Source organism: Schistocerca cancellata, chromosome 5, assembly GCF_023864275.1.
Source record: "Schistocerca cancellata isolate TAMUIC-IGC-003103 chromosome 5, iqSchCanc2.1, whole genome shotgun sequence".
Taxonomy (NCBI): domain Eukaryota; kingdom Metazoa; phylum Arthropoda; class Insecta; order Orthoptera; family Acrididae; genus Schistocerca; species Schistocerca cancellata.
In genome coordinates this window covers 30,568,997-30,589,300 of record NC_064630.1, presented here as the reverse complement: position 1 = coordinate 30,589,300, position 20,304 = coordinate 30,568,997, and the positions used below count along the sequence as shown (strand labels likewise).

The following is a 20,304-nucleotide window of genomic DNA, read 5'->3' as shown; positions in this document are numbered from 1 at the left end:
TAACAGAGAAATGTTACTACACCATTGAAGAATTCATGGAAGATAGTCTGACACTTTGAACAATAAAAATCTATAGCTAACACTGCAGTGCTGTCTGTGTACAACAATGGAAATTGGTAAACTGTTAATTGATAGTAAATATTGTAGTGTTGTATTTACTGGCATTATTCTTCAAATAGTGTAAAAAGAATTTCTGTGAAACATTTTACATTATATATTTGCTAAACTTGATGTGTCTCCTGTACAACAGATCATATGATCTGTACAATGTATGTAACGATACTAATAAATCACATATTACATTTTACAATTCTAACAAAAGAAAGTTGGCATTGCTCTGGTAGGATTGCTTGAAACACCCCACATGAGAAGTAGAATGATGTGTGCCAAAAACTGTTTACTTACAGGAAAACAGTTTAGTCATACGACGTTACTGAAAAAACTGGATAGAGTCAAGTTTTGTGTTAAATGACAATATATTCTGACAGTTGTATTACACTGCTGTACTTGGGCTCTCCACTGATTTTGACACAGAACAGTGTTATTTTTGGCTACTGGAAGAGACGATGTGGATGTTAAATACAGTACTGCAATCCCTCTATCATTACTTTCAGAAATAATCCCTGAAGCATGCAAATCAATATGTGCAGTTCAGAGGAACTACACAAAGGGAAAGAAATCACTTTCTGTGAATGTAAATAGTTTACACAGAATTTATTTCACATGCAAAGACACTTTATTGTGTACCAGCATTCTTAAATACATTGAATTCATTTACAGTATAAGCACTGTTTTCAGATTCTTGTTCTTCTGCTACACATTGTGCAGCAGACCTGTGTATATTTGAAACAATGTTGAACTGCTGAATTGCATATACTTCTGGACTTGCCTCATGATGAAGATAAAGATGATGATGATGATGATGATGATGATAATGATGATGATCATGACGGTGAAGGCAACAGTGAGTTCACAGGATGGTACACTTAAATTCACTATTGATGATTGTACAGTGAGCTTTCCTAATTTTCCATAAAAATAACATCAGATACTAATTTTTCTGAAATGCATCTGTGAACATCATTCAGTTCTTGTAGTTGTATGCCAACAGCCCGCCCATATATCTCAGCTGCCCCCCCCCCCCCCCCCCCCAAAAAAAAAAAAGCTGAAAGTAATGACTTTTCCATTTCAGTAACCTTCCCCGTTTGCTTATGGTATCAGTAGCACAGCTTTTCCTGCATGTAACATGGCACATTTCCTTCATCTGTGTTTCATATATCTGTAACTGTTTTCAGTTTCTCTGCAATGATATGTAGTGCATGGTTCCTGGCATCCCTATTGCAATACTGCTTGTCAGAAGTATCCCACAAACATCCGAAATCTTTATAGAGCTCTAAGAACTCCACAATAGCTTGTCACTTAAGAGAAACAGTGACCATTGTGATGCAAGTACGCATGACCTTCTCGCAGTGAAGTCCAAAGCACAAGTGATGAGCATGCGACAACATTACAGATGGTCTGACGCGGTCATGTGGTTGAGTGGTGATGTGGCACGGCCATCTGACAAGGACCTGACAAGAGACCTGTCAGCCGACACAGCTACACATGGCCCAACAACACTTCTAACCTGGCCAAATCCACCCGACCGCCTGACCAAATCAGACTGTCTGTAGGTCACTTTAGATAACTAAAATGTACAGAGAATATGAAGCTATTTACTTCTAAACCAAATGACTGCCACATCATAGTCTGTGTGGTGGAGCATGATGTGAGTTTGGTTCACAACGATAATTGTTTTTTACCAGCAGAGGAATCTGCCCCCTCCCCCCTCTTTTCTCTGTTCCATCACACAGTATGCTCATGCTATGTGGTGTAAATGATAATAAGCAGAGCGTCAAATGGCAAACCAAAAATCATTTTTTATACAGAACAGAATATTGCAGGCAAACAGTACTGAAGTTTATGCCATTGGCACTTAAAACACAGCTACATAGAAGAGTAACTTGACAAGTTTTGAAAAGCAAGCAGAAGACAGGATTGCAAGTATCTATACAATGGCATATTTTCTCTGCCTTCAGGTATGATACATTAGCTTGGACCTAAAATGTTCAGTATGTCCGACCATTCATTCTAAACACAAATAAAATCTATATCTCTTTGGCATGAGCTGCTTTGATAGCTAGCAAATACTGTGAGAGATTGCCCAATTGATCTGTCTGTCCCCTAGTTCTACCATCTCACCCCAGTTCCCTGATCTACCCTTTTTGCAAAAAGAATGTTTGCTTGCTCTGGAGATGAAGATATTCTCTGATCTCATGAAAGTGATACAAAATTTAGGTAACATCGAAATTTCCACAATTTTTCATTATGGGAAAACATCTGGTGTGACATTACTTCACAGGCACAGAAGTGTGTAAGATTATTCTCACTACTAATCACATTTTTTTTTTCTTCTTCAATTTTCATGTTTTATACACCATTTCTATTTCTCAAGGTTGTTCATCATGTAACTTCAAGTTTGTTTTGTAGATGAATGCTCTTCTTAATCACACATTCAGTTGCTTTCTGAATTATAATAACTATACTTGATGTTTTTTCTCCTTTCAACTGCTGGAAAATTCTGCATCTAGGTGCGGTACATGCAGGGCTGCCTCCTGCAGATTTCAGTCACCACAATTATGTGCATGTTACAGGAGCAAGGCATGGTCCCCGCAAATAGAAGAGGCAAGGTACCGTGTACAATCAAGCTGCCAGAAGCTGCCACTGTATCTGGGGGCACCAGCCTCGCCACTATGGGGCGTGCAACTTGCAGCACGCAGTGCTACAGTTGCAGGTACTAATTTATGTCTGTGCATTCATGTGCCCAAATGATGCCACACATATATGCTTCTGCAGGCACGTACTTAGGTAAGTGCTCTGCCCAGGGAGGGACTGCTACATCCCAAGCTCTAAGCAACCAACAGCTGATTCAGGTTTCTGTTATGGACCCCTCTTCTGCTCCCACTGCCCACCAGATGTCCTGCCAGTCTGAGGGCACAGCTTTGAAGTTTTGTATGACTGTCCACAAGCCTACTGCCTCATGGGGCCATGTGGTTAAGACACCTTGCTCCTCACTAGTTACTGCCTATGAGGTCCTGGCCTCATAGGATTGTCAGTAGAATGACAAACCAGTCCAAGTTGCAAATGTTTTTTCTTGTTATTCATTCAATGACTAGTTTTGGACTGAGACCCATTTTCAAATCATCATAGGTCGAGACCCATTTTCAGATCATCATAACGAAGTCAAGAAATGGCATTTCTGAAGATGTCAAAAAATGTGAAATGAACATTAACAGTGCGTACAGATACAGTTATCTGTATGCACTGTAAACGTTCATTACACATTTTTTGACATCTTTGGAAAAGTCATTTTTTGACTTTGTTATGATGATTTGAAAATGGATCTTGGCCTGAAACTAGTCATCAAATGAATGAAAAAAAAAATAAATAAGAAAAAAATATTTGTAACTTGGACTGGTTTTTCATTCTGCTGATTAACAGAAGTCGCTGACCCAAGCTACATCTACATCTACATCTACATCTACATCCATACTCCGCAAGCCACCTGACGGTGTGTGGCGGAGGGTACCTTGAGTATCTCTATTGGTTCTCCCTTCTATTCCAGTCTCGTATTGTTCGTGGAAAGAAGGATTGTCGGTATGCCTCTGTGTGGGCTCTAATCTCTCTGATTTTATCCTCATGGTCTCTTCGCGAGATATACGTAGGAGGGAGCAATATACTGCTTGACTCTTCGGTGAAGGTATGTTCTCGAAACTTTGACAAAAGCCCGTACCGAGCTACTGAGCGTTTCTCCTGCAGAGTCTTCCACTGGAGTTTATCTATCATCTCAGTAACGCTTTCGCGATTACTAAATGATCCTGTAACGAAGCGTGCTGCTCTCCGTTGGATCTTCTCTATATCTTCTATCAACCCTATCTGGTACGGATCCCACACTGCTGAGCAGTATTCAAGCAGTGGGCGAACAAGCATACTGTAACCTACTTCCTTTGTTTTCGGATTGCATTTCCTTAGGATTCTTCCAATGAATCTCAGTCTGGCATCTGCTTTACCGACGATCAACATTATATGATCATTCAATTTTAAATCACTCCTAATGCGTACTCCCAGATAATTTATGGTATTAACTGCTTCCAGTTGCTGACCTGCTATATTGTAGCTAAATGATAAAGGATCTATCTTTCTGTGTATTCGCAGCACATTACACTTGTCTACATTGAGATTCAATTGCCATTCCCTGCACCATGCGTCAATTCGCTGCAGATCCTCCTGCATTTCAGTAAAATTTTCCATTGTTACCACCTCTCGATGCACCACAGCATCATCTGCAAAAAGCCTCAGTGAACTTCTGATGTCATCCACCAGGTCATTTATGTATATTGTGAATAGCAACGGTCCTATGACACTCCCCTGCGGCACACCTGAAATCACTCTTACTTCGGAGGACTTCTCTCCATTGAGAATGACATGCTGCGTTCTGTTATCTAGGAACTCCTCAATCCAATCACACAATTGGTCTGATAGTCCATATGCTCTTACTTTGTTCATTAAATGACTGTGGGGAACTGTATCGAACGCCTTGCGGAAGTCAAGAAACACGGCATCTACCTGTGAACCCGTGTCTATGGCCCTCTGAGTCTCGTGGACGAATAGCGCGAGCTGGGTTTCACATGACCGTCTTTTTCGAAACCCATGCTGATTCCTACAGAGTAGATTTCTAGTCTCCAGAAAAGTCATTATACTCTAACACAATACGTGTTCCAAAATTCTACAACTGATCTACGTTAGAGATATAGGTCTATAGTTCTGCACATCTGTTCGACGTCCCTTCTTGAAAACGGGGATGATCTGTGCCCTTTTCCAATCCTTTGGAACGCTACGCTCTTCTAGAGACCTACGGTACACTGCTGCAAGAAGGGGGGCAAGCTACTCAAGCGTGCTGGGAGTTTATCATAGGCTTGTGTCGTTATTAATCTTCCCTGCTCCTCACTATGTTGCTGTTCTCAAGTTGTGTAGACATTATTCTCAGAAGGTGTATCTAGTTTGTTTCTTGTAATAAACAGTTATTATTTCAATCAGTGTGTTTTGATACATCCAGCCACACCACTGAGTAAAAGATATTACAGTAGGTACAAAGGGAAAAATCACTACAGGTGGCCTTAGACATCTGGTAATTAATGGCAGCCTCTCTACAAATAAACTCTTTGTGTCTACATGATGTATATTCTGCAGTTACTGACAAGCACCGCAGACACTACTGGCAACCTAAGCCAGTTGAAGAAGACGGGCAACCACTGGTCAATGGAACAAGTGTATGTTTGCATGAGTGGTCACAAAAGACAAGTCATGTGGTAGTCCTGCCAGAATTCAAGAATGAGTAAGATAAAGCTAACCAGTAAAAAAGACTGGCAACAACATAAAGAGGGTGCTTCGTTTGATTTGGAAGTGAATGGTAGTGAGATGGTAGAACAGGGGAACAGGACAAATGATTCAGGCAGTACTCACTATATTCACAAGTTATCAGAGCAGCTCATCCTCAAATTTTAGATTTTATTTCTGTACAAAATGAATGGACATAATAAACAACAGCCAATCTTCACTGCAACTGGCATTCAAATACTGATGTAAAGACAAAAGCACTGTTACACCTAACAGCAGAAAAGGGGGAGTATGATTACAGTTGGTAATGTTTGCACGGACAGAAACTGCAGTTTTCAAATTTTCGAAACGTAACACCTACATATACCCTTACAGTTGGTAATGTTTGCACAGACAGAAACTGCAATTTTCAAATTTCCAAAACAGGAAAGACTAATTAAAAATGTGAGTAGCATCAATATATACAGGGTGGTCCATTGATAGTGACTGGACCAAATATCTCATGAAATTAGCATCAAACGAAAAAACAAGAAGAACAAATCTGTTTGAGCATGATGAGGGAAAATAGATGGTGCTATGGATGGCCCACTAAATGGCACTGTCATAGGTCAGACTGATAGAAACGGATTTTTTTTTTTTTTTTAAGTAGGTAGTCCCAGTTTCTATTACATATTCATACAGTACATAAATAAATATGAACGTTTGATTTGAAACATTTGTTTCACTTTCTGATGGATAGCGCTGTAATATTCCAACGCTTTTTTACTTTTTTATTTTAAATTCAGTGCATTAGTATTTGTAAAATGACTCTTAGTGTTCATTAAAAAATGACGATCATTCCACTTGGGACCTGTGGAATGGTACATTAGCTTACTTGTTTTAGTTGTAAATATTTGTCGTGTATTGTTGTTTTTCTGACATGTTCCACATCCTGGAGGACCTCCTCACTACGGATCAATTGGAATGAAAGTAAATCTAATCTAATCTAATCTAATCTTATAATATGTCTCACCCATTTAGATGAACACTTGGGTACAACATGGTTTTCTAAATTAAAACACAAAAAGTAGCTACATTTGGACTTTATTTCTGTTGTTCCAATTTGATACATTTACTTTAGTGATCTTATCATAAATTATGGAAATGCATGCTGTTATTGCTTGAGCAACCATAATAACCTCATTAATGTAATAAATGTGCTCAAAATGATGTCCTTCAACTTCAATGCATTTGGCAATACGCACAATGAAATTCCTCTCAACAGCAAGTAAATCACCTTCAATAATTGTCACACTTGCATTGATAATGGGCTGACACGTTTTCAGGCATTGTCGGTGGATCACAATAACAAATATCTTTCAATTTTCCCCAAAGAAAGAAGTCTGGAGATAAAAGGTCTGGTGAATATGCAGGCCATAGTATGGTGCTTCTACAACCAATCCACCTGTCATTAAATGTCCTATTTAATACCGCTTCAATTGCCCATGTGCTATGCGCTGGACATCCATCATGTTCAAAGTACATCGCCATTCTGTCATGAAGTGATACATCTTGTAGTAGAATTGGTAAAACATTAATTAAGAAATTAGCATACATTGCACCATTTAGACTGCCATCGATAAAATAAGTGCCAATTAGCTGTCCTCCCATAATTCCACATCATACATTGTGTACTGTGTATTGAACTGGGGACCTAAAAACGATGCAGAAGCTTTGTCCCACCATAGCCCTCAGTGGTTCACAACCCCACAACAGGCCACAGCAGTCCACCCACCCCACTGGCAACCCACACCAAACCCCAGTGGACACTCCCCCCCCCCAGGAACATCTCACACCAGAAGAGTGTAACCCCAAATGTTTGTGTGGTAGAGTAATTATGGTGTACGCATTCGTGGAGACAGTGTTTATGCAGCAATTGCCGGCATAATGTAACTGAGGCAGAATAAGGGGAACCAACACGCATTTGCCAAGGCAGATGGAAAACTGCCTTAAAAACCATCCACAGGCTGGCTGGCACACTGGACCTTGACACTAACACTCTGGACAGATTCATGCCGGGGACTGGCACACCTTCCTGCTCAGGAAGCAGCATGTTAGACCACATGGCTAGCCAGGCAGGCTACACCATACATTAGCATGCCAGGGTCGCTGATGTTCCACAGCCATTGTGGATTTCCATTGCTCAATAGTGCATATCATGCCAGTTAATGTTACCTCTGTTTGTGAATGACACTTCGTCATTAAATAAAACTCATGAAAAAGCCTGCTATTGTCTCTTAATTTGTTTTGTGGCCAGTGGCAAAAATTTACACAACATTCGAAATCATCACCATGCAATTCCTGGCACATAGAAATATGGTAAGGGTGAAATGTATGATGATGCAGAATTCTCAAAACTGACATTTTTGAAATTCCTGATTCCCACTCAACTTGTCTGCTACTGATGTGCGGATTAGCCTCAACTGCAGCTAAAACACTTGTTTGGGCACCTTCATTTTTTGCAGTTCCGGACACTTGGATGCTGTCTGTCAGGATGACGATCAACTTACATAGTATAAGCTTGTTGGGCATTTTGATCACAATAGCCATAAATAAATAGCATATCTACCTTTTCTGCACCTGTTAAACGTTCCATTGTAACAAGATTATGTCTTCCACATAATTATTATGACTGGACAAGTGTATTATCATACCTAATTTAAATAATGAAATGCACACAATGCTATTGGGTGCATTGCTACATTTTTGTGGATATTACAGCACCTTCCATCACAAAACAAAACATATGTTCCAAATCAAACATTCCTATTTATTTATGTACTATGTGAATATGTAATAAAAATGGGGATACCTATTTAAAAAAGATTCAGTTTCTATCAATCTGACCTATGGCAGCACAATCTAGTAGGCCATCCATAGTGCCATCTGTTTTCCCCCATCATGCTTGAACAGATTTGTGCTTCTTATATTTTTGTTTGGTGCTAATTTCGTGAGAAATTGGGCCTGGTCACTATCAATGGACCACCCTGTATAAAGAGGAGCATCCATTTGTTTGTAGTTCATACAAATCGAACTTCTAGATTAAGATGAAACAATGAAGAAAATTTGAGAGATATATACCAAATAAATTAATAAGAAATGGCACTGATTCCCCATGGTACACAAACTAGGTCAGACCACTGTTGCAGAAGCTACAAAAACAGCAAGCCAAATTTAAAAGAACACAAAATCCTCAAGATTGGTGAAATTTTACACAAGTTAAAATTTACCATGATCTTCACTGTGATATGCTTTTAATAGCTTCCACAATGAGCCTATATCTCAAAACCTTGCAGAAAACCCAAAGACATTCTAATCATAATTAAAGTACATCAGAGGCAAGACACAATCAACACTTTTACTGCATGATAGTAATGGTATTGTGCTGATTAGAGTGCCACAAAAGCAGGGCTTCCAAAATTCATCACCAAAGAAGACAAAGTAAACAGCCAAAAATTCAAATAAAGAACAACTGCCAACATGAGTAACTTAGAAGTTGATACCCTTGGTGTAGCGAAGCAACTAAAATCACTTAATAGAGGCAAAGCCACCAGTCTAGACTGTATACTAGTTAGGTTCCTTTCACGCTAGGCTGATACAGTATCTCCATAGTTAGCAATCACATACAACTGCTCGCTCATCAAAACATCTGTATCTAAAGACTGGAAAGTTGAACAAGCCACACCAATACCCAAGAAAGGAAATAAGAGTAATCTGCTGAATTACAGGCCCATATCACAAAATCAATTTTCATTAGGATTTTGGAACATATATTGTGTTCAAACATTGTGAATTACCTCAAAGAAAATTTATTATTGACAAATAGCCAACACAGATTCAGAAATCAATGGTCTTGTGAAATACAAGTAGCTCTTTATTCTCACAAAGTAATGTGTGCTATCGACAGGGGATGTCAAATTGATTTCATATTTTTAGATTTCCAGGAGGCTTCTGATGCTACTCTTCACAAGCGACATCTAATCAAACTGTGTGCCTACAGAGTATCATATCGGTTGTGCGACTGGATTTGTGATTTCCTGTCAGAAAGGTCACAGTTCGTAGTAAATGATGGAAAGCAGCTGAGTGAAACAGAAGTAATATCTGGCATTTCCCAAGGAAGTGTTATAGGCCCTCTGCTGTTCCTGATCTATGTAAGTTATTTAGGAGACAACCTGAGCAGCCATCTTAGATTGTTTGCTGATGGTGGTGTCATTTACCATCTCGTAAAGTCACCAGTCATTCTGAACCAATTGCAATATGATTCAGACAAGATATTTTTATAATGTGAAAAGTGCCAGTTGACTCTAAATAATGAAAACCGTGAAGTCATCCACATGATTGCTACAAGGAATGTGTTAAATTTTGGTTACACAATAAATCAACAAATCTAAAGGCTGTGAATTCAACTAAATACTTAGGGATTACAATTAAGAATAATTTAAACTGGAAAGATCACATAAATACTGCTTTAGGGAAAGCAAACCAAAGACTATAATTTGCTGGAAGAGCACTTAGAAAATGCAACAGGTATGCTAAAGAGACTGTCTACACTACACTTGTCTGTCCTCTTCCGGATTACTGCTGTGCGATATGGGATCCACATCAGATAGCACTGATGGAGGACATCAACAAAGTCTGAGCAGCATGTTTTGTATTATCATGATACTTGAACTGAGGTGGCAGTCATTACAACAAAGGTGATTTTCGCTGCGGCAGGACCTTCTCATGAAATTTCAATCAGCAACTTTCTCCTCAGAATGTGAAAATATTTTCTTGCTGCTCACCTACAAAGGGAGAAATCATCTTCATGATAAAATAAGAGAAAAAGATTTAAGAGTTCATTTTTCCCCCATGGAATACGAAATGCCACAATGAACAATATCCAATAATCTTCACCACTATTAGCTTTCAAGTAGGGAATAGGAGTAATATTATAACAACCAGTGGAAATGAGAGGTAGTGTTACCGTCTTCATAGTCATATCCAAGTGGAGTAGACACTGGACTAAATGTCTACAGCAGAAGGGTAACGGGGTGTGTCATTGCTTTTCTTTTTTTTTCCTAACAGTTATTCAAATTTACATAATAAAATTATTCTTAACCTGCTCCTTGCTATAAATGAACATGCACTCTGTCTCTTTTGACTTTCCGTCAGTTCATTTCGAAATTATGACATACTATAAAGGAATTAGAATTTGTATTAGGAGGCTGACCTTAGGTAAAAGGATAATATTTCAGACACTGGAAACTATTGTGTTTCTTCTATACTGATTAACTGTTGTAAGTCAGTTAGTTGCCTGCTAATAACTGTCACTAATAAATTTTCTTTGAGGTAATTCATAATGGCTAATAATGTGCCTGCTAATAATATGTAATTTTAGTTACACATTATGGGAGGGCTTAAGCTTTGACATATAAAATACTCGAAAAACTATGACAGATCAAAATATATTTCACAGATTTACCTCTGGGCATACTCGCGTTGTACAGTGAATTCCCTTCAAGCTGTGACTGGAATGCTGAACTATAAAATCCATCACCATTACCACTGTAAACATAAATCAGTTTGGTTATTGTCTTAATCTTGAACAAAGACAAGCAAGATTTTAGGGAAAAACAAATACGAGGGTTGGATGAAAAGTAATGCCTCCATCTTTGGTAATTGAGTTTGGATGGGAATGTATTAATAAATCAAATGCAGAAATAATCCTTAGAATTTGATCTTTAATTACAAATATTCACTTTTCCACATAATCACCAGCCAATTGGATACATTTCTGCCAACGATGAACAAGTTTTCAGATGCCGTCACAGAAGAAGTTGACACTCTGTTTCTGCGACCACAGTCTCACAGTTCTCCAACGTCTTCATCAGAAGCGCAATGATGTCCCCACAGTTCGTCATTCATTATCAGGAACAGATGGAAGTCAGACGGTGCTAGATCTGGACTGTATGGAGGATGCCGTATGGTGGTGAGATTCAGTCTCTGAAGTTCTGCAGTGGTGGCACGTGAAGTGTGTGGTTTGGCATTGTCGTGCTGCAGGAAAACATTTCCCTTTTCCTTTCAGCCCCTTGTTAGCCATCGTTTCAGAGTTCGCAGCGTTGTGATGTAACGCTCTGAATTTATTGTTGCTCCACAATCAAGGAAATCAACATGGATAACACCGTCTGTGTCCCAAAACACCGTGGCCATGATTTTTCCAGCTGCAGCTGAGGGCTGCATCATGAATTTCTTTTTCTGGGGCGAGTCTTTGTGTCGATATTCCATAGACTGACATTTCGTCTCCAGGTCATAATGGTGTACCCTCATTGCATTCCCTTTCACAATTGAATGGAGAAAGACATCACCTTGATTCTTGTAATGCAAGAGGAGTTTGTGTCAAATTTCAAGTCTGTGCACTTTCAGCATCCAGGTTACCTATCATGCACAGATCTTCCAAAAGCCAACCAAAGCAATAATGTAACCCACAAATTCTTGTGAAATGCCGATTGTGCTTGCAATTTCTCTCTGAGGATACGATGATCATCCTGAATCAATCTGTCAACAGTTTGCTTGTGAAACTCGGTGGTTGCTGTCACAGGCCATCCAACTCTTTGTTTGTCATGCAGGTCAAATGTTCTCACCTCAACATCTTTAAACTTACTCGCCCAACAATGCACAGTACTAACATCAACACAATCACCATAAACTGCTTTCATTCTCTGATGAATCTCCTTTGGGGTGACACCTTCTGCTGTCAAGAATTCAATGACTGCACGTTGCTTAAATCGCATTGACCGACCGTCTGCGCAGGGTTCCATACTTTACACTGTAACAACACAACCATTCAACGCTAAGGCTTCCCGCCAACTGGAGCTGTAGAGAAGAGCCTACATAACAAGCCAGTACCTGCCACATACCAATACTGCCAATTGTGGAATTGTTACTTTTCAGTCAACCCTCGTATAATTTTTGACTAGTGAAAATTAACTTTGTGTAGCCAAATATGGTGCTGCTACACAAATTTGAAATGTTCATCAGTGGCAACAGGAAATATATACAGTCCTGACTGATGTTACTATATACATTATTGCGCTAACATGGTGAATTAAATAAAGATACATCAAAATTAAGTTACCAACACAGAATACATATTGAAGAAACACATTTGAAAGAATAGATTTACATGCATTGAACGCAAACAAAGGAGCTGACTTGTAGAATAATATTTGATATCTACAACTCGGCAAATGAACGGCCATTTTGAGCACATATTGGTATTCAAACACAATCAGCTATTTATAATTCATTAATGAGCATTTCTGCAAATTATGTCCACATTTACACCAATGTATGAAAAAATACAAGACTCAGAAGAATGGTACATCTGAACCAAAACTTGAAGATTATTTAGAGCAGTGTACCAGGAATAAATAATGCTGCAGACACATGTCATATACGAGTCCACCTCTGCATACTCTGATTAAAATTACTTTGTGACTGACGTTTCAACAAGACAAGTGGTAGGGACTGGCCACCTTCTATTTGTAGTTCTTTCTCGAACACTGCAGGTCCTTACAATGCCTGTTCTGTATGTAGGTGCAGTGCCTTGTGAAGCGCGGCTGGCTACTCTCCGGCAACCCCCCCCCCCCCCCCCTCATCGCCCCCCACCACTCCAATCTGTTAATCAGAGTACAGATCAGTGGTCAGCACAGCTGACTGCCATGTAGGGGACCAGGGTTCCATTCCCGGTAGTACCTGGGATATTTCCTTGGTGAGAGGACTGGTAGGGGATGCACTCAGCCTCATGAGGCCAGCTGACAAGCTACTCGACTAATTAGTAATGGTTCAAAGATCAAGAACCCTGATAATGACTGGTAGACTGGCGTACTGACCACGTGCCTCTGCGCACTTTATCCAGTGATGCCCATGGAAGAGGATGACATGGCAGTCGGTGTGGCCCAATTGGTCCATCCAAGACCAGGATGCAGAACTTTACCTTTCACTATGTCACACATGTAGAGCCAACAGGAACCTTAGTTTTGCAAGTGGAAAGATCAGTGGTACAATAAGCTCACTTAGATAAAAACTACAGGTTGGTGCACAAAATGTGTTACCAATTGTGTCTTTCACAATTTACGGCACACATTAGATATACCACTGGGATCTCTACAGCAGTACCAGCAGAGCTTGGAAAAACAAATGAGTTACAAAATGACGTGTAATTCACAATACTGCCACTAGGAGACTAGTAAGCAGCAATGGCTGACAATGGAAGACAGATGACACAGGAACAATTGGCAATTGTGTTACTTTTTCATGAAACGAAAAGCCTTGTTGTGACTCAGAGGCATTTTCGACAACAGTTTAACACACGATGGGTCCTTTGCAAGAAGACCATCCACAGGTTGTATGATAAATTTGTACAGGAAGGAACAGTATTGGAAGCGAAGCGACCTCGGCCTAAGCCTGTTTGTTCGCCGGAGAATATTGAAGCAGTAGGAGTTGCTGTACAGAGAAGTCCCAGGAAATCGTGTAGAAAGGCAGCAGTGCAACTGGGAATATCCAGACGCTCTGTTCAATGCATTCTTAAAAGTGACCTCCATATGTACCCATATAAGATGACCTGTGCACAGAAGCTCACTGAAGAACACAAGCAGCAGAGACTACTGTTTGCTCAGTGGGCGGAGGATAGGGAAGAAACTCTCAACAACGTTTGGTTTTCAGACGAGGTGCAATTTCATTTAGATGGTGTGGTTAACAAACAAAATGTATGCTTTTGCGCCACTGAAAACCCACAAGTGCTTCATGAATGACAACATTATGCTCCGAGGATTACAGCATGGGCGGCAGTTTCCAGTCACGGACTTATTGGACCCTTTTTCTTTGAAGAAACTGAACAGTGAGCATTATTTGAGCATGCTTTGCAATAGCTTCATTCCACAGCTTCTTGCTACTGCCTTGCTCTTCAATACGCAGTGGTTCATGCAAGATGGAGCAAGGCCACATACTGAAAACACTGTGTTGGAGTTTTTACATGAGCATTTCGACATGCGGATCATTTCACTCAGGTTTCCAGGTCGCTTCAATGACGGACAAAATTGGCCCCCCAATAGTCCAGACCTCAATCCATGTGACTTTTTTCTTTGGGTACCTAAAGGAAAAATTTTCTTGAAACGTCCATGTGATTTAATGGAGCTCAGAAGACTTATTCTTCAAGCTCGCAGTGAAATTACGGGAGACATGTGCCGTAGGGTAATCACTAACTTCAGTGTTTGTTTGAAGGAAGTTAGGAAACAAAATGGTGGACATATTGAGCATGTGCTGAGTTAGAACAAATCTCCATGGACGGCTCTTCATTGTAGTATATGTTCCTTTCAGATTGTACTGACAATAAAGTTTATATTCAAAAACAAAATGGTAACACATTTCGTGCGCCACCCTGTATCAAAGTGGAAATGTTAAAGAGAGTGGTGTAGCCTTGGTGATTTTAGTTATACGGGCATTAGCTCATGGTCTAAGGCATGTTTTTGTACCTAATGTTTCATGTCCTAGTGCTGTAGACATACTCAGACACTATAAAAACTCAGTTGATTATGAATGTCCGTGCAGCCTCTGATGATGCTTCCAGCATTAGGTACAGAAACATGTCTTAAACCACGGCTTGATATCCATATAACTAAAATCACCAAGGATGTAAATACCAGCCATCAAAGCCCACAACATATGACCAGAGTGGTGTATGTTTCATCTGTGTGACAAGATCCAATACTTATATGTGAATGAGTGAAAAGAAGGCAAAATGATTTGTTTTTGGGATATGTTTGCCACACCTTGACATTCCAGCTTGTACAAGGCACAATGGTGTGACAATGATTGATGTTTGAAACAAGTGTCTGCATTATACTGACTGGTAAACTAATTTTTTTGAATGAGTCCCATATCAAACTGTCAATTTCTGATGGGTACAAGCATATTATATGCTACTATGATGATCACAGTCTGGCGGCCTCTACTGTAAGAGAGCATTGTGGATGGTTTAGGGCACCAATGAATGCACATTATCTTCCACCGTTACACACTGAGGGTAGCTTATAAAGTAATCATTCCACACGGGATGTTTTTAGAGCAAGCACTTTGTTAGAGTCCTACATGTGCCATATTTCACCAGGCCAATGACCAGCTTTGTGTGACAAGTACCATGCAATAAGTCAATGTATTTGCTAGCCTAATAGATTAACAGAAGGCTTTTGATAGAGTAAAACATGACAAATTAATGGAGATTTTGAGAAATATTGAAAAGTTGGAGAGAGATCTGGGAATCATCAAGAACCTTTACTGGAATCAAACAGTAGTGATGCATATTGATGGAGACCACACTGAAGCTGTCAAAATTCTCATGGGAGTGAGACAGGAATGTATCTTTTCATCCATACTACTTAATATATACTCAAATTCACATTTAGGGAAGCCATGGAAGAAGTAGAAGAAGAAATTTTGATAAAGGGAATAAGATTAAACAACAATGGTTATGCTGATGATACTATTGTTTTTTTCTGACACTATTCAAGGGTTACAATAATTAATGGATAGAATTTTATGAGCCAGCAATCAGTACGGGATTGAAATAAACATCACAAAGACAAAACTCACAGTCGTAAGTAAGGAAAATATTCCAGGAATAAACTTGGTCATAAACCAAAGAACTATGGAAAGGGTAAAACAATATACATACCTTGGAACCATAATAAATGAAAATTGGGATAACTCGCAAGAAATAAAGATTACATCAAGAAAGTAAGAACTGTGTTTTGGAAAATGAGTGCTGTCTTCAAAAGCCATAACCTAACTCTAAGGACAAAAACCAGACTTTTGCATTGCTACCTATACTCCATCCTCCTATATGGGGTAAACACATGGATCTTAAATGAAAAACATGAAGAAGCTGGAGGCTTTTGAATTGTGGCTTAATAGGTGGTGAGAACACCTTGGATCCAGAGAGTGATAAATGTAGACTTTTGAGAAGAATGAACACAACACCTAAATTAATCATGAGAGTGAAATGCCAAAAGTTGCAATATCTACGACATATTAAGTATAATTGATATGATTTGTTACAGAAAAATACATCAAGGGAAAATCAACAGCAAAAGGGGTCCTGGAAGAAGATGAATATCTTGGTTTGACAACCTCAGATGCTGGTTCAATATGCCTTCAACAGAACTATTCCATGTTGCTACCAACAAGAGAAGAATAACCAACAAGATCACCAATCCAGTTTGGACTGGGTAGGCACTGAAAGAAAAAGATAAGAAGTGCTAAAGTCCTTAAAGCTCACATCACTGTAAAATGCGATGCACAGCCACAATTTTTCACGCGTAACCTGTCCCTTATGCATTATGTGAGCAAGTTTCTCAGGAACTGCAAAGATGGCGAGAGAATGGGGTTATTCAGCCCATTCCCACAAGCCAATGGGCATCATCTTCAGTCATGGGCATCATCCTCAGTCATTCTTAAGATGCCTTCAGTTGGTTTACATTCATGTGCAGACTTTAAGGCACAGTAAACCTGCAAACAGTAGTGGATTCTACATTCGGAGGAACTGATGGACAGGCTGGGACAGGGCAGGTACTTTTCAAAGATAGATTTGTGAGAGGCATATACACAGTTAATGCTGGATGAAAAGTTGAAGCAATACTTTGTGATAAACACTCACTTAGGTTTTTCTAGTTTATAAGACTACCACTTGGAATTGCTTCAGTTCCTGCAATTTTTCAATGGTTCCTGGAACAGTTAATACTGAAAGTCTCTTTTTGTACTAACTATCTAGATGATATTGTTGTCATGATGAACATTTAGTAAATTTAGAATGCTGGTTTCAGGTTATTTCTGCAGCTGGCTTAGAGCGCAACATGGAAAACTGCTCCTTTTTCCAGGAAGAATTGAACTATTTAGGTCACATAATAAATGCACAGGGTATACATACAACTGCAACACACAAGACTGTGATTAGAGATCTGCCAGCAACCTGTAACATTAAGGAGCTACATTTGGTCATGAGTAAATTTATCTATTATATAAAATTTATTCCTAATGCTGAGCAAATTGCTGCTCTGCATAGCCGGCTGCACTGGAAAAATGTTCGTTTCATGTGATCCAAAGAATACCAGACACATTTTAGCAATTGAAAGAGGCACTGTTAAGTTGTAGATGTTTGATTCACTCTGACCCAGCTAAGCCTCTCATGTCTGCTGTGGATGCTTCTGCTTATGGGATCAGAGTGGTGCTCTCCCATAAGATCAGTTCTCCTGACAGACCTGTTGCTTTTGCCTTGAAAACACAAACCACAGTGTAACTACAGTCAGCTTGAAAAGGAGATGCTTGTCATTATCTATGGCGTTACAAAATTCTGCCAGTATTTGTACAGCAGGATGTTATATCTGCTGACAGATCACTGGAACTTGATGGCCTTGTTCAATCTTACCAGATAGTGTAGAAATTGCAACACTGGTCTCTGATTTTGTCTAATTATCAGTATGGCCCACTGCTCAACATCTGAATGATGACATGTTGTCTCGGTAATTGGTTGGTACTGACACAATGTTTGATCCATCTGGGGAAACATGTTTTGAAATTGATTCTCAAGCTACGGAATGTCTTCAAAATTTTCCTCTCAACTGACACAGCTCTTCAGGTTCTTTTGCAATATGTCAGCCATGGGTGGCCATGCAGTTCGAAAAAAATTCCTCAACTTGTGGTGTGATGATGTTTTTCACATCGTCAAATGATTCCATGCAGTCAGTGTTCTGATCTGGCATACCGAGATTGGCGATGTCTGGGTTGTGATTGTTCAACCCTGCACCAAGGTCATTGAAGCATAGTTCGCGCAAAGCAACTTTCCCACCATCATTGTATTTGACAGGGAATGGGCTCTCAGATTGTTCAAATGACTGCTTGCTGTGAAGCTTCTGCAGACAATCAGTCAGTTATGCTGCAACGATTTTTTGAGTGGTAATGTCCGTCTAGACCATGAAAGTGCATTCATACAGATTTTGTGGATACATTCTGGAACCAGCAATGGGTGTTAGGGATAATGCTTACAGTATAAGTTTCCTTTTGTTGTCCCCATGACATCCACCACTACTGCAAGTATGGTATTGGCTCTGTCTTCTATTTTTTGTCTTGAAGGTCTTCCTGAGGTCACAATTCAGGTCACCTAATTTCCAGCAGCTTTGTGCTACCAATAGCACACACACTACGTGACCACTGTACCTTTTCACCCACAATCAAACAGTGTATCTGAATGGTTTGTTTGAACGTTCAGAGGTTACATGGAGAAACAGCATTCCTCCAACACATGGAATAAGGCACTGAAAAATTTTTCTCTCCTCCCACCAGTCCTTGCCACGTGATGGAATGTTGCCGGCAGAACTGTTACCTGGTCAAAGGCAGTGTGCCCTGTTACATCTCCTGCGGCCGCCACAGAAAAAGTTCATTCCACAAGGCCAGACAAAGTTTCAGCCACATGATGAAGTCTTTTACAAAGTCTTGGCAAGCAACAGCATTGGGAGCATAGAGTTATAACCAAAGTAATTTTATGTCATGCACTGTTCTGCTGGGCTACTGTGGTGCCACCACAGCCAGCTGCACTGTGTGTATGAGTGTGCCAGTGATTCTACTGCAGAATGTTTGTCCACAGACGCAATATGTTGCTGGGGTCCTCATCTGTAGTCGCAGCTATCTCTCTGGCAGTCGCGATGGACACATGGACACCTTCCCCTGTAGTGCCCACAGAGATTGATGCATAGCCACTGCCACTGCGAAATCACCAGTGCCGGCACCACTCCATCTGCCCAAACCAATGTCCATGGAAGAGTCGCACCCGGAAGATCATCACACTGCTTCAGCAGATCACTGCCCTTCCAGCTGCCCACAGCACCTACACCCCTAAATGTGGCTGTGCACCCTGCATCTGTTTTCTCTGCTGGTGTTCCTGGATGCCCTCACAGTGGATACTGAGATGCAGGCAGGGAGACACCATCTGCCACAGTTCCTATCCCTGCCCCCTCATTTGCATCCACGTCTAGTCTTCCACCTTGCCATTGTCACATGCACCTGCCCTACATGATGATGATGGAGGTTTCGGGAGGGGGGGGGGGGGGGGGGGGAGGGGTAAGATCGCATTGCCTCACTGAAGTTGGCAATGCGAATTGATACCACAGACATTAGCAAGGGCTCACTGCAATCTGCAGTGACATATGGGAGATGACCCAGAAGACCATGCCTCCCATCTCTACACAGTGGCACCTTCACATTGAGGTCAATATAGTGTCGAGCTAGCCAGAGCTCTACCCAGTTCGTGAACTCATATGAAGAAGTCAACATCACAGTATAGGACCAATGTGATAGTTAAGTGTCTGATAGACTTGTTCATTTACATGTGGAATATTGTAAGCAAGAGAACTGTTTGTTAAGCTGTGCATCAAGTGATGCTTTAATAGTCAATAACAGTTGTAACTTATCAAGCAATCATATGGAAAAGATCTGTGTCAAAGTTAAGTAAATCTTTTATTCATTTACGTGATAAAGTGAACTTATGCACACACCAGAAAAAGGTTTGCATCAGCCCATTTCCAGAACTCCTAAAGACAGACGTTGACTGTGGATATTGTATCGGAGACAAAGTCCCTTTGACTGTTCAGAGATATCACTAAACCCAACCAAACATGTAAACGACAGTGCATGAGCAGCGCCTATTAGACAGAGGGGGGGGTCCGACAGCCAATCAGTTCCAGTCATTCCACCAGGAAGGAAGTACGCAATTCGTGTTGTCTGTAGTTCAACCATGCC

General features: G+C 40.2%; 1 protein-coding gene across 3 annotated transcripts in view; it reads right to left on the bottom strand.

The window, feature by feature from the left end:
• The window catches only part of LOC126187397 (protein O-mannosyl-transferase 2), a 191,214-nt gene that overhangs the window by 44,997 nt on the left and 125,913 nt on the right, over nucleotides 1–20,304 (bottom strand). For all 3 annotated transcript variants that reach the window (XM_049928456.1, XM_049928455.1, XM_049928454.1), the window contains one exon: nucleotides 10,940–11,022. In XM_049928456.1, the coding sequence (XP_049784413.1) occupies nucleotides 10,940–11,022 (83 nt within the window). The remainder of the gene's footprint in view (nucleotides 1–10,939; nucleotides 11,023–20,304) is intronic.